Source organism: Panthera leo, chromosome C1, assembly GCF_018350215.1.
Source record: "Panthera leo isolate Ple1 chromosome C1, P.leo_Ple1_pat1.1, whole genome shotgun sequence".
Taxonomy (NCBI): domain Eukaryota; kingdom Metazoa; phylum Chordata; class Mammalia; order Carnivora; family Felidae; genus Panthera; species Panthera leo.
The window spans coordinates 11,518,373-11,532,691 of NC_056686.1; the positions used below are offsets into that span (position 1 = coordinate 11,518,373).

Consider the following 14,319-nt stretch of genomic DNA (forward strand, 5'->3'; position numbering starts at 1 on the left):
CAAGTCCAATGTGTATTTTATAGTCACATCTCAAATTTTAAGTTACTGATAGCCACGTGTAAATTGTGGCTATGTACCATATTGGACCATCCAAGTCTAATGATTAAATAATGGCAAAGATTTTTAGAATAGGCCTTTTAATCTCATATGTGTGATTAAATGTGTAAATGACAAGGACACAAAAGAACTAATATATTCTTTTTTGAATTTGATAGAGAGGAACGAAGGGGATCTTATGACTATAGCCAAGATCGTACGTATTATGAGAATGTTCGTACTCCGGGCACATATCCTGAGGACTCCAGACGGGACTATCCAGCTCGAGGGAGAGAATTTTATTCAGAATGGGAAACTTACCAAGGAGACTACTATGAATCGCGATACTATGACGATCCTCGGGAATACAGGGATTACAGAAATGATCCTTACGAACAGGATATTCGGGAATACAGTTACAGGCAAAGGGAACGAGAAAGAGAACGCGAAAGATTTGAGTCTGACCGAGACAGAGACCACGAGAGGCGGCCAAGTGAGCGCAGTCAGAGCCCGGTGCACCTGCGGCGCCCCCAGAGCCCTGGCACCTCTCCCTCACAGTCCGAGCGGCTGCCGAGTGACTCAGAGAGGAGGATTTACAGCAGGTCCTCAGACCGGAGTGGAAGCTGTAGCTCACTTTCTCCTCCAAGATATGAAAAACTGGACAAATCTCGTTTGGAACGCTATACAAAAAATGAAAAGACAGATAAAGAAAGGACTTTTGATCCTGAGAGAGTAGAAAGAGAGAGACGCTTAATAAGGAAGGAGAAAGTGGAAAAGGACAAAACTGAAAAGCAGAAACGAAAAGGAAAAGTTCATTCTCCTAGTTCTCAGTCTTCAGAGACAGACCAAGAAAATGAGAGGGAACAGAGCCCCGAAAAATCAAGGAGTTCTAATAAACTGAGCAGAGAAAAAGCTGACAAAGAAGGGATAGCAAAAAACCGCCTCGAGCTCATGCCCTGTGTAGTCTTGACCCGCGTGAAAGAAAAAGAGGGGAAAGTTATTGACCATACTCCCTTGGAAAAGCTGAAAGCCAAGCTTGATAATGACACTGCCAAGTCTTCTGCCCTAGATCAGAAACTTCAGGTCTGTCAGACAGAGCCCGCAAAGTCTGACTTGTCTAAACTGGAACCGGTTCGAATGAAAGTGCCAAAGGAAAAGGGCCTGTCAAGCCACATAGAAGTGGTAGATAAGGAAGGCAGGCTTAAATCCAGGAAGCACCTAAAACCAGAGCAGACTGCTGATGGGGTCAGCGCTGCAGATTTGGAGAAGCTGGAAGCAAGGAAGCGGCGCTTTGCAGATTCCAATTTGAAAGTAGAAAAGCAAAAGTCAGAAGTCAAGAAAAGTAGTCCAGAGATGGAGGAAGCTCGGGTACTTTTAAAAAAGCAGCCTGACCTATCCTCTAGAGACATCCTTCTGCTGAGGGAAGGAGAGTCAGAAAGAAAGCCTGTGAGGAAAGAAATTCTTAAACGAGAATCTAAGAAAATAAAACTAGACAGACTTAATGCTGCTCCCAGCCCCAAAGAGTGTCAGGAGCTTGCCAGCGTTTCTGTTGGGACTGGCTCAAGGCCCAACTCAGACCTACAAGCAAGGCTGGGAGAACCAGTATGTGACTCTGTGGAAAATCAAGAAATCCAGTCAAAAAAACCTATTCCCTCAAAACCACAACTCAAACAGTTGCAATTATTAGATGATCAGGGACCAGAGAGAGAAGATATTAGGAAAAACTATTGCAGTCTTCGTGATGAAACACTTGAATGTAAACCAAGCCAAGAGAAACCACATTCAGTAAATACTGAAGAAAAAATTGGCATTGATATTGATCACACGCAGAGTTACCGAAAACAAATGGAGCAGAGTCGGAGAAAACAGCAGATGGAGATGGAAATAGCCAAGTCTGAGAAGTTTGGCAGTCCTAAAAAAGATGTAGATGAATATGAAAGACGTAGTTTGGTTCACGAGGTAGGCAAACCCCCCCAAGATGTCACTGACGACTCTCCTCCTAGCAAAAAGAAAAGGATGGACCACGTGGATTTTGATGTCTGCACCAAGAGAGAGAGGAATTACCGAAGTTCACGCCAGATCAGTGAAGATTCTGAAAGGGCTGGCGGTTCTCCCAGCATCCGACATGGCTCTTTCCACGAAGACGACGACCCTATAGGCTCCCCTAGGCTCATGTCAGTAAGAGGGTCTCCTAAAGTAGATGAAAAAGGTCTCCCCTATTCTAACATCACGGTCAGAGAAGAGTCTTTAAAATTTAATCCTTATGATTCTAGCAGGAGAGAACAGATGGCAGACATGGCCAAAATAAAGCTCTCGGTCTTGAATTCTGAAGATGAACTAAACCGGTGGGATTCTCAAATGAAACAAGATGCCAGCAGATTTGATGTGAGTTTCCCAAACAGCATAATTAAGAGAGACAGCCTTCGAAAGAGGTCTGTACGTGACTTGGAACCTGGGGAGGTGCCTTCTGATTCTGATGAAGACGGTGAACACAAATCCCACTCACCCAGAGCCTCTGCACTATATGAAAGTTCTCGGTTGTCTTTTTTATTGAGGGACAGAGAAGACAAGCTACGTGAGCGAGAGGAAAGACTCTCCAGTTCTTTAGAAAGGAACAAATTTTACTCTTTTGCACTGGATAAGACAATCACACCAGACACGAAGGCTTTGCTTGAAAGAGCTAAGTCCCTCTCTTCATCTCGAGAAGAAAACTGGTCTTTTCTTGATTGGGACTCCCGTTTTGCCAATTTTCGAAACAACAAAGATAAAGAGAAGGTTGACTCTGCTCCAAGACCTATCCCATCCTGGTACATGAAAAAGAAGAAAATTCGGACTGATTCCGAAGGAAAAATGGATGATAAAAAAGATGACCATAAAGAAGAAGAACAGGAAAGACAAGAATTATTTGCTTCTCGTTTTTTACACAGCTCAATCTTTGAACAAGATTCCAAGCGATTGCAGCATCTGGAGAGAAAAGACGAGGAATCAGACTTCGTTGCTGGCAGGTTGTATGGGAGGCAGACGTCTGATGGAGCAAACAGCACGGCTGACGTGATTCAAGAGCCAGTAGTTCTTTTCCATAGCAGATTTATGGAACTCACGCGAATGCAACAGAAAGAAAAGGAAAAAGACCAAAAACCCAAAGAGGCTGAAAAACAGGAAGATACAGAGGATCATCCTGAGACCCCAGAGTCTGCCTCTGAGAGTAAAGAGGTGGAACCGAAGACCCCCCTTCCCATTGGGCCTCCTGCTGTCACAGCTGTAACTCCAGAGTCAGCATCGTCATCACCGGAAAAGGCGACAGCAGGTGAAAAAGCAGGGGAGGTGCCTTTGGTGACAGAAGAGAAGCCCAGGGAGCCAGCCTCTGCCTCAGAAGAAGCAAAGCCTGTGTCTGAGCAGGCTCCCGCTGCCGTGCAGCAAACCGAGCAAGGCGACCTGCCCCCAGGAGCGGACGCCAATAAAGATGCTGCCAGGACTCCATCAGTTGTTGAAGAAAGTTCATCAGTTGACCAGCTGCCTTATCTGGACACCAAGCCTCCAACTCCTGGGGCCTCATTTTCTCAGGTTGAGGTCACTGTAGATCCAGAACCCGACAGTGCCCAACCGCTTTCAAAACCGACTCAGAAGCCTGAGGACGCTGATGAGCCCAAAGTGGAAAAGCCAAACTCAGCTGCTAATGTTGAGCCCAGTGCAAATCCAAAAGCTGAAGTTGTCCCTGAGGTTCAGCCTCAAGCTGCTGAAGACATTGAGGTCGATCCTCCGGTTGCCACGAAAGATAAAAAGCCAAACAAAAGTAAGCGTTCCAAGACCCCTGTTCAGGCCACCGCAGCAAGTACTGTGGAGAAGCCTGTCACCCGGAAGAGCGAGCGGATAGACCGGGAGAAACTCAAGCGGTCCAATTCTCCGCGGGGAGAAGCACAGAAGCTTTTAGAATTGAAGATGGAGGCAGAGAAGATTACAAGGACCGCCTCTAAAAATGCCACGGCAGACCCAGAACACCCAGAACCAAGCTTGCCCCTCAGCCGAACGAGGCGCCGGAACGTGAGGAGTGTCTATGCAACCATGGGAGACCACGAGAGCCGCTCTCCCGTCAAGGAGCCCACTGAGCAGCCACGAGTGACCAGGAAGAGACTGGAGCGAGAGCTGCAGGAGGCCGCGGCGGTTCCCACGACCCCACGGAGGGGAAGGCCTCCGAAAACACGCCGTCGAGCTGAAGAAGATGAGGAGACCGAGGCCAAAGAACCAGTTGAGACGCTCAAACCAGCGGAGGGATGGAGGTCCCCACGAGCCCAAAAATCAGGAGCTGCTGGTGGCCCACAAGGGAAAAGGGGCAAAAACGAGCCAAAAGTTGATGCTGAACGTCTGGAGGCGGCCACTGAGGTGAGTCCCCAGGTCAGTGTGAAAGAAAATAATACAAAGTCCAAGGCTGATAAAGAAGAAGCAGGAAGTGAACAGAAACGTGACAAAAAAGAAATTGGCACAGACAAAAATGTACCGGAAGCCCCTGCAGTTGAAGTGGTAGAGAAAAAAGCAGCCCCTGAAAAAAACTCCAAGTCAAAGAGAGGGAGATCTCGAAACTCTAGGTCAGCAGTGGACAAATCTGCAAATCTGAAAACTGCGGATACCAGTGCGAGTCCCAGCGTGGCCGCGGGCCCTGCGGGGCCGGCAGCGGAAAAGGAAGCTGAGGTAGTGGCGGGTCCCCCTGAGAAGAGCGAGAGTCCCCAGAAGGAGGGGAGTTTATCTTCCCAGTTGAACAGCGATCCGGCCCGTCTGGAGAAGGAACCGGAGGAGAAGGAAGATGTGTCTGCCACTACGCCGTCCCCAGAACCAAATCAGTTAGCCAGGCAGATGGAGCTGGAGCAGGCCGTGGAGAACATCGCGAAGCTCACGGAGACCACCTCCGCGGCCTTCAAGGCGGCGGCCACAGATGCACCAGAGGGCCTCTCCACAGAGGATGGGGACAAGCCCGCACACCAAGCAAGTGAAACAGAACTGGCTGCGGCCATTGGCTCCATCATCAATGACATTTCTGGGGAGCCAGAAAACTTCCCAGCAGCCGCCCCTTACCCTGCAGAACCACAGGCAGATCTACAGCCCCGTCCTCAAGTGCTGCGGCCCCCTGGGGAGGGAATGGAGCCTGAGACCCATGAGGCTGTGTCCGGCATCTTGGAGACCGAGGCTGCCGCAGAATCTTCTGGGCCACCAGTCAGTGCCCCTGACCCCTCAGCAGGCCCAGCAGATACCAAGGAAGCTGGAGGGAACAGCAGCGAACCCTCCCAGCCAGTGCCAGAAGCCAAAGGATCAAAAGAAGCAGAAGTCCCTCTTGCTCGGAAAGAGAAAGGGCGCCAGAAGACAACTCGATCACGCCGCAAACGGAATACAAATAAGAAAACGGGGGTCAGTACAGAGACTCCCGTCTCTGAACCTGACCAAGGTCAAAGCAAGAGTCCTGCTACAAATGAGGGGAGGGTGGCGCCACCCCCAGAAGCGCCACAGGAAGAGAAGCAGAGAGAAAAGCCCCAGTCCGCCCCGCCTGAGTCCTGTTCTTCTGACCCAAGCAAGACCCCATCCCTGGAGAACTTGTCCCAAGACAGCGGCGTGGAAGAAAAGACACCGACCAGAGCATCTGCACTCCCAGACCTTCCCCCGCCCTCCCAGCCAGCACCAGTGGAGGACGAGCCTCAGGCCAGATTCAAGGTGCATTCCATCATCGAAAGTGACCCAGTGACCCCACCCAGTGACTCCAGCACACCCACCCCCCCAATTCCTTCTGTAACTGCAGCAAAGCTCCCACCTCCTGTCGCCTCTGGGGGGGTCCCACACCAGAGCTCCTCTACGAAGGTCACAGAGTGGATCACGAGGCAGGAGGAGCCTCGGGCTCAGTCCACCCCATCTCCAGCTCTTCCCCCAGACACGAAAGCTTCTGACATCGACACCAGCTCCAGTACGCTGAGGAAGATCCTCATGGACCCCAAATACGTCTCCGCCACTGGCGTCACTTCCACGAGTGTCACGACTGCCATTGCAGAGCCCGTCAGTGCCGCCCCTTGCCTGCATGAGGCACCGCCCCCTCCTCCAGTTGAGTCTAAAAAGCCTCTTTTAGAAGAAAAACCAGCGGCTCCAGTAACCAACACCTCTGACACACAGGCCCCAGAGGCTCCAGTAGCCGCTGAAAAGGAAAAGGTGGCTCCGGTCATTGCTCCCAAAATTACTTCTGTTATTAGTCGGATGCCCGTGAGCATTGATTTGGAGAACTCGCAAAAGATCACTCTGGCAAAACCAGCTCCTCAAACCCTGACTGGCCTGGTGAGCGCTCTGACGGGCCTGGTGAATGTGTCCTTGGTCCCAGTGAATGCCCTTACCGGCCCGGTGAATGCCCTCAAAAGCTCTGTGAAGGGCCCGGTGACCACGCTGAAAGGTTTGGTGAACACTCCTGCCGGCCCCGTGAACGTCCTAAAGGGGCCCGTGAACGTTCTGACGGGGCCAGTGAACGTTCTCACCACCCCGGTGAATGCCACCGTGGGCGCGGTGAACGCCGCTGCGGGTGCGGTGAACGCCACCGTGGGCGCGGTGAACGCCGCTGCGGGCGCCATGAATGCAGGCGCGGTGACAGTCACGGCAGGTGCAGTAACCGCTGCCTCTGGCAGTGTGACTGCCACAACAGGTGCGGTGACTGTGGCAGGTGCAGTGATTACACCGTCAGCAAAGTGCAAACCCAGACCGAGCACTAATGAAAACAGTCGGTTCCACCCGGGGTCCATGTCGGTGATTGACGACCGTCCAGCAGACACGGGCTCTGGTGCCGGCCTGCGTGTGAACACGTCCGAAGGGGTCGTGCTCCTGAGCTATTCGGGGCAGAAGACCGAAGGCCCGCAGCGGATCAGCGCCAAGATTAGCCAGATCCCCCCCGCCAGTGCAATGGACATCGAATTTCAGCAGTCGGTGTCCAAGTCCCAGGTCAAACCGGATGCTGTCGCACCAGCGCAGCCTTCGCCCAAAGGCCCCCAGGCTCCTTCAGGCTATGCAAATGTGGCCACCCATTCTACTCTGGTACTGACTGCCCAGACGTACAACGCGTCTCCTGTGATTTCATCTGTTAAGGCTGACCGTCCATCCCTGGAGAAGCCCGAGCCCATTCACCTCTCTGTGTCCACCCCTGTCACCCAGGGTGGCACAGTGAAGGTTCTCACCCAGGGCATAAACACACCCCCAGTGCTGGTTCACAACCAGCTGGTCCTCACCCCAAGCATAGTCACCACGAATAAAAAGCTTGCTGACCCCGTCACCCTCAAAATAGAGACCAAGGTCCTTCAGCCGGCTAACCTGGGGTCTGCGCTCACTCCCCACCACCCTCCTGCTCTGCCCAGCAAACTGCCTACAGAAGTGAACCACGTCGCCTCGGGGCCCAGTACCCCGACAGATCGAACGGTCTCCCATTTGGCAGCCACGAAGCCAGATGCGCATTCTCCTCGCCCCAGCGGGCCCGCTCCGACCCCCTTCCCGAGAGCGTGTCACCCCAGCAGCACCACGTCCACCGCGCTCTCCACTAATGCCACGGTCATGCTGGCTGCGGGCATTCCTGTGCCTCAGTTCATCTCTAGCATACACCCGGAGCAGTCTGTCATTATGCCCCCGCACAGCATCACCCAGACCGTGTCCCTCAGCCACCTGTCCCAGGGCGAGGTAAGAATGAACACTCCCACGCTGCCCAGCATCACCTACAGCATCCGGCCAGAGACCCTTCACTCTCCGAGGGCCCCTCTGCAGCCCCAGCAGATAGAGGTCCGGGCCCCGCAGCGTGCAGGCACACCGCAGCCAGCCACAGCTGGCGTGCCGGCCTTGGCCCCCCAACACCCTGCAGAGGAAGAAGTGCATTATCACCTCCCTGTCGCTCGAGCTGCGGCCCCTGTGCAGTCAGAGGTGCTGGTCATGCAGTCCGAGTACCGACTGCACCCGTACACCGTGCCCCGGGACGTGAGGATCATGGTGCATCCGCACGTGACGGCAGTCAGCGAGCAGCCCCGGGCAGCCGACGGGGTAGTGAAGGTGCCACCAGCCAGCAAGGTCCCTCAGCAGCCCGGGAAAGACGCCACCAAGACCGCAGATGCCAAAGCCGCGCCAGCCCCCGCCCCCCACGGAGAGGCCCGCATCCTCACGGTCACCCCCAGCAGCCAGCTCCAGGGGCTGCCTCTCACCCCACCCGTGGTGGTGACCCATGGGGTGCAGATCGTGCACTCCAGCGGGGAGCTGTTTCAGGAGTACAGATACGGAGACATCCGCACCTACCACAGCCCCGCGCAGCTCACACACACGCAGTTTCCTGCTGCCGCCTCCATCGGTCTACCTCCTCGGACCAAGGCTCCCGCTCAGGTGAGTGCCACCGATCAGCCTTACTCCCTATAGCGGTTGAGACGCCAGTGAGGTCCCCAAAATGTGTCGCCGTTTTCGTGAGTTTAAAGAGGAGCTCCCTAAGTTGCAGGATGAGGGGATCAGGTCACAGTGCAGAGGGCGGAGACACGGGAAGGAGCTGTGGGAACCAGGAGGTGGCTACTGGCTGCAGGGGGGGAGGAGGGAGGAGCGAGCGGGTGACCTCCCACCAGAACCTTCAATCCCGAGTGCCCAAGAGGATCGGCACCATGGGCCTGGCTCACCGGAGGTGCCTGAGGCTGACCCTGCCCAGAAACCCGTGGCCAGTTGGTGCGGGGCAGGGTGCTGGGCACAACAGGCTCTTTACTCTGTCCCCCTCTCTCCCGCCGAACTCCAGGGCCCGGCTCCTGAAGGTGAGCCCTTGCAGCCCACTCAGCCTGCGCAGTCTACACAGCCTGTCCAGCCTGTGCAGTCCACACAGCCCGCACAGCCCACGCAGCCCTGCCAGCCCTCCCAGCTCAGCCAGCCAGGCCAGCCACCAAGCAGCAAGATGCCTCAGGTCTCCCAGGAGGCGAAGGGGACCCAGACAGGAGTCGAACAGCCTCGTCTCCCAGCCGTCCTCACAAACAGGCCAGCCGAGCCTCATGCCCCGGTCCAGAGGGCACAGGCAGAAACCAGTCAGACCTCCTACCCGTCGCCTGTGTCTGTCTCCATGAAGCCTGACCTCCCGGCCCCTCTCCCAGCTCAGGCTGCCCCAAAGCAGCCGTCGTTTGTCCCCACGACCTCAAGCCCCAGCACCCCTCCGGGACTGGCCCTGACGCACACTGAAGCCCAGGCCACCCCCAAGCCAGATTCTTCTCCACACTTGACTTCCCAGAGGCCCGTGGACATGGTCCAGCTTCTGAAGGTAAGCCTGGCCGGGGCCCCTGCCCCGCTCCCCTCCGAGCCCTGCGCGGCGTTCAGTGCCCTGAAGCCCCCACTTAGACTAGCGAGCTGTTGCCCGGGGCCGCGTCCGGCGGGGCTCTGCTCTCCGGCCCTGCGCTCACTTCCTGTCTGTCTCCCCGAGAGCAGAAGTACCCCATTGTGTGGCAGGGCCTACTGGCCCTCAAGAACGACACGGCTGCCGTGCAGCTCCACTTTGTCTCCGGCAACAACGTCCTGGCACATCGGTCTCTGCCGCTTTCTGAAGGAGGCCCCCCGCTGAGGATTGCCCAGAGGATGCGGCTGGAGACCTCCCAGCTGGAAGGGGTTGCCCGGAGGATGACGGTAAGTCTCAGGGCCCAGGCAAGGAACTGCCCTGCCCGCGAGGGAGGACGTGGGGCGCCCCCACCTGCCTGTCTCCCCGGCTGGCCGTGGTAGTGGCATTCCTGCTGTGTTCGGTCTCCGATGGGGGGGGGGGGGGGGTGGTAAAATGCCTCTAGATTCAGAAACCTTTTTTTTTTTTTCCAGTCAAAAAATAGGGTAGACTTGAAGGTCACCTCAGAAAGGGGGCCTTTTGTGGACGCAGGAGCTGAACCCCTGGGTTGGACAAGCCTCTACCTGGGCTGCTGTCTCCGGGGGAGGCCCCTGGTCACTGACGGCTACGCTTCTGCCACAGGTGGAGACAGATTACTGTCTGCTGCTGGCTCTGCCCTGTGGCCGTGACCAAGAGGATGTCGTGAGCCAAACTGAGTCCCTCAAGGCGGCCTTCATCACCTATCTGCAGGCCAAGCAGGCGGCAGGGATCATCAACGTTCCCAACCCCGGCTCCAATCAGGTCAGCCTGGTGTCCTCGCTCGGGGCACACGCGTGTGGGGCCGATCTAAGCTGGTGGCTTGGTTACCAGTGCCGACCAGAATAGTCCGGAGGCGGGCACAGGGCAATCTGGATAGAGGCAACAGGCAAGCAGAGTGTAGACGAGGGGCCGTCCTTGCCCCTCCCGGAGACGACCCAAGAACAGCTGAGACGGCGGAGGTTCTTAGCCTAATGCTGTGGAAGAGGTTCCCAGGAGGATAGTTTAGTTCGTGTTAGTTTTTCTGACACCTTGTAGGTTTCATCTGCTGGACAAAGTCACGGAGACGTTAGTTCCCCGGGAAACGGGACTCCCCCCAGCTCCGTGTTGGGCCCCATCGGGGCCCCCAGTCGGGAGTGGTTGGAAGAGCGGTAGTGGGGTGACCGATGCGGAGGCGGGGGGTCCCACTTTTCTCCCTCTCTCGTCCTCTTCTCCAGCCCGCCTATGTGCTACAGATCTTCCCGCCCTGTGAGTTCTCGGAGAGCCACCTGTCCCGTCTGGCCCCTGACCTGCTCGCCAGCATCTCCAATATCTCTCCCCACCTCATGATTGTCATTGCCTCTGTGTGAGCCACTGAACAGCCACCGCTCGGTGTATTTCCCCGAGGCTCTGCAGCAAAAGAGTAAACACAGGACAACCCGGTCAAGTGGAGGAAGAAGCTGCCGCAGGGGACGTACTCCACTGCCAGATGCCAGCCTCGCCCTCGAGCCCGCCCACCCGGCTCAGTCGGACAGACCCCTCTGGGCAGTGGTGCTGCTACTTGTATGTTTACATGACATTTAGCCCAAGGACAGACCACCAACCGATGGACTCTGCAGGCACCTTGGGGCTGGGTTTCCCTCCTCCTCTTGGAGAAAAGGAACTGGGCAGTGGAATGAATTTTTTGTTGTTTTTGTTTTTAAGAAACAAAACAGAACTGCCTTTGCACTAAATTAGTGACTTGGACTTTTGCACAGTGAAGACGGGCTGTGACACTCCGGATGTCTGGGTGTCCCTGAACACGCATCGAGGACTCTAACGCGGGACTTCAGGCTTCTGCTGAAACGCCGGGGTCAAGGAACATTTCACTGGGTTGTTTGGTCCCCACCCCGCCCTTCCCCTTGCTCATTTGGATGTGTCACCTTTCTTAATTCTCCCGCTGCCACCATCTGTGATTCACCCGGATGTACAGTTTACAATCAAAAAAGAGCAAACAGAAGGATTTTCTTTCTCGGTGGGATATGCAGAACTTGGGATGTGTGTATATATAAATATATAATATATATAAATATATATAATACTGACTTAAAAAAAATCAAATTCCCCTGACATACATTTTTTTTAATCTGTGCCAAAAATGTGTTTTCAGAGAAAATCTTATTTTCATACTCAGACTTTGTATTGTCACTCATTTGTATAAGTGCGCTTCGTTACAGCACGGGCCCGGCCCCCGCGATTTGAAGTGTCACACACACAAAAAGACTGTACAAAAAAGACTGGCTTCCCCTCTTCCTGTTACCTTGACCTCTCCCCCCAACTTCCTAACACTTATTAATTTATGAAACTGGTTTTCTCAGCGCAGTTTTGTTTTGTGTGTCCATTGGATTACAAACTTTATTAAAAAATACAAAACACGTCCAGTGTGAATGTGATTGTCACTTGGGTGGGAGGACCGAGGGTCCTTTGCTTATGGGAGCAGCTAGCCCTCGTCCCACTTGTTTCCCTCCCCAAGTCTATATGGGACCTGTCTCTTTTCTGCCACTTGATCCTCCCCAAGCATCGTTTTGTTTTATACAAAAGAGGTTTCTGTCACAGACCGAACTTCCTTGTTCTTGGGTAACGCGGAAGGCACTTCAAAGTTGGATACGGGAGAAACAAACTACCCCCCCCCCCCCGCCCATGCAAACTCAGAAACCCCTCAAGCAAACTTTGGTGTCTGTCTCTCGCCCCTTCCTCCTCCAGGTCTAGAGCAGGCTGGCCCCGAGGCGGCACAGCCCGAAAGGAGGATGGGGCGACAGGAACACGGGGACCACAGACTCGGGGTCTCGCGTGGGACAGTCGCGGGGCTCGTAACGGGCCTGTGCTTTTGCTGAGGGGGTGGTGCCGTCTCTGAGGGAGGGATCACGGCTGCCGGGAGCGAACCGTGGACGCGGGGCAGAGACGGCATCACGCCTCCCGCCGACGGCGGCGCTCGCGGTGCCCCCCACCCCCAACAAAGCCCCCGGCCCACGCGGCTCCGGGCCCAGAGCCTGGTCGTAGACTCCCGCCGATGCACGGCAAACGGATGTTCCCCAAAGATGGCACTTAGCTCGGCCCCGATCCTGTGAGGTGAGGGCGGGGCCCGCCTGCTTCCCCAAGCCCAACGAACTGTGGCCGCTGGGCCTGGCTCCCTGCCTACCTTGCTGCTCTGGCTCAGTGGGCTTCTGAGCGGGGCTCTGTGGGTTGCCCGGATCCTGGTTAAGCCAACCCAGCGGGGCACAGGGGGAGCAGGCTCACGGCTGTGCTCCGTGGCGGGGGCGGGGAGCTCGGGTCCCGAAGCCGAACGGGTGAGAAGCCCGAGGAGGAGACCGGCCGAGGGGGGACGGGGGGTGCGTGGAGCCACCGTCTGTCCGGCCCCGGGCGTGCCGCCCACACCCCAACTGAGGACCAGGAAGCCAGCTCTTCTCTCGACCGGTCCGGAGGCACCGGTCCCCTTCTGCACGAGGGACAGCCTGGCTTGGCCAAGAAGCTCCCCGGGTGGAGCATCGGCCCGGCTCTGGCAGCCCCCGCCCCCAACCCCACAGGGAGCTATAGGCAGCCTTAGAAAATAATCCAATTTATTCTCTAGGGAACGGGGCCACCCCTCTCAGATCTAGGGTGCCGTCCATCCTTAAATAAACAGTCAGAGGAGAGACGCCTGCTCACTCAGCAGGCGGTGGACATTCAGGGCCGGTGGGGGGCGTCTCCGCCAGAGCAGGCTGGCCGTCGGCCCCGTCCCGAGGGCGGAAGACCAGCTCCCCGGCCTGCAGCACCTGCCCGGCCGGCCACGTGCCGCCCGGCCCGTACTGCTGGTAGAAGTCCGCGTCCGTCTGGAACATGACCAGCGCCTGGGCCGTGTGGATCCGCACGTGCTGGGCGAGGCTGTTAGCGTCCAGGAACTTGTCCCCACAGGAGTCGCAGGCATAGAGGATGTGGGTGTTGGGGTCTGTGGGAGGCGGAGGGCTGCGGTCAGGATGGGGAGAACCCTCGGGGGTTCACAGGTGTTCACGCCCCGGGCGGCCCCCTCACCTTCCTCCTGGACTTGCTTCACAGCTTTGCTGATCTCGGCCTTGAGGACCTCCGTCTCGTCGGCGGTCACCGCGGCCCCCACTGGCACCACTGTGGGCAAAGTCCAAGGGGCCTAAGGCCAAAGGCACCTGCCCGTCGCCACCACCCCAGAGGCCGGCTGCCCGCGACCAGCCCCTGCTGCCCGCGGCCCGCACCTGTGAGCTGAGTGACAGCGGTTGCCGCCAGCGCTTCGGTGGCCAGCGTGACCATGTCATCCACGGTGACCACGCTGACCTCCCCGCCCTCCTCTGGCTCCAGGATTTTGATGCCCGCCTTGCCCTGGTGCACGGTCTTCACGTGGGAGCGCAGGTTGTCCACGCGGTTGAAGCCACGACCGCACTTGTCACACAGGTAGGGCTTCTCTCCTGAGGGGGGAGGCAAGGTTCTCGCCTGCCGTTGGGAGGGGGGGGGCGGGGGGGGAGGACCTCAGTGGCCTCCAGCTGCCCCAGAGCCCCGTCTTTTCCAGTAGCGAGTGCTCTGGGGCAGCCACCAGGGCTGCACAGAAGCGTCCAGTGGCCACTGCGCCTTCTAGAAACTCTAAACGGGGTCCTCCTTTGAACTGCAGCAAGGGCCAGTGCCCAAGGCTGGGATCTGGAGGGCCCTCCCTTCCCACCGCCCCCGCCCCCCGCCCCCCCCCCCCCCCCCCACAGGGACAGACAGGCAAGTGGGCACGGGCTCACCAGTGTGGATGATGATGTGCTTGGACAGGTCCCCCACGTTCACGAAGGCCTTGCTGCACACACTGCACTTGTGAGGGCGGATGTTGTCGTGGTGGCGGATGTGATTGGCCAACTGGCTGGACTGGACGAACCTGCGGGGCCGCAGAGGGAGGGGGCTTGCACGGAGCTGCACAAGCCAGG

General features: G+C 56.6%; 2 protein-coding genes across 4 annotated transcripts in view; one reads left to right on the forward strand and one right to left on the reverse strand.

Annotated features, from left to right (window-relative positions):
- The window catches only part of SPEN (spen family transcriptional repressor), a 91,000-nt gene extending 79,213 nt beyond the window's left edge, over positions 1-11,787 (forward strand). For all 3 annotated transcript variants that reach the window (XM_042952070.1, XM_042952073.1, XM_042952071.1), the window contains 5 exons: positions 216-8,406; positions 8,801-9,310; positions 9,475-9,669; positions 10,001-10,159; positions 10,612-11,787. In XM_042952070.1, coding sequence (XP_042808004.1) covers positions 216-8,406; positions 8,801-9,310; positions 9,475-9,669; positions 10,001-10,159; positions 10,612-10,743 — 9,187 coding nt within the window. In that variant the 3' untranslated portion in view covers positions 10,744-11,787. The remainder of the gene's footprint in view (positions 1-215; positions 8,407-8,800; positions 9,311-9,474; positions 9,670-10,000; positions 10,160-10,611) is intronic.
- A 1,165-nt stretch (positions 11,788-12,952) lies between these two features.
- Positions 12,953-14,319, reverse strand: part of ZBTB17 (zinc finger and BTB domain containing 17) — a 32,754-nt gene continuing 31,387 nt past the window's right edge. The window contains exons 13-16 of the mRNA XM_042951575.1: positions 14,140-14,270; positions 13,615-13,824; positions 13,421-13,510; positions 12,953-13,337 (exon numbers count right to left, since the gene is read on the reverse strand). Coding sequence (XP_042807509.1) covers positions 13,054-13,337; positions 13,421-13,510; positions 13,615-13,824; positions 14,140-14,270 — 715 coding nt within the window. The 3' untranslated portion in view covers positions 12,953-13,053. The remainder of the gene's footprint in view (positions 13,338-13,420; positions 13,511-13,614; positions 13,825-14,139; positions 14,271-14,319) is intronic.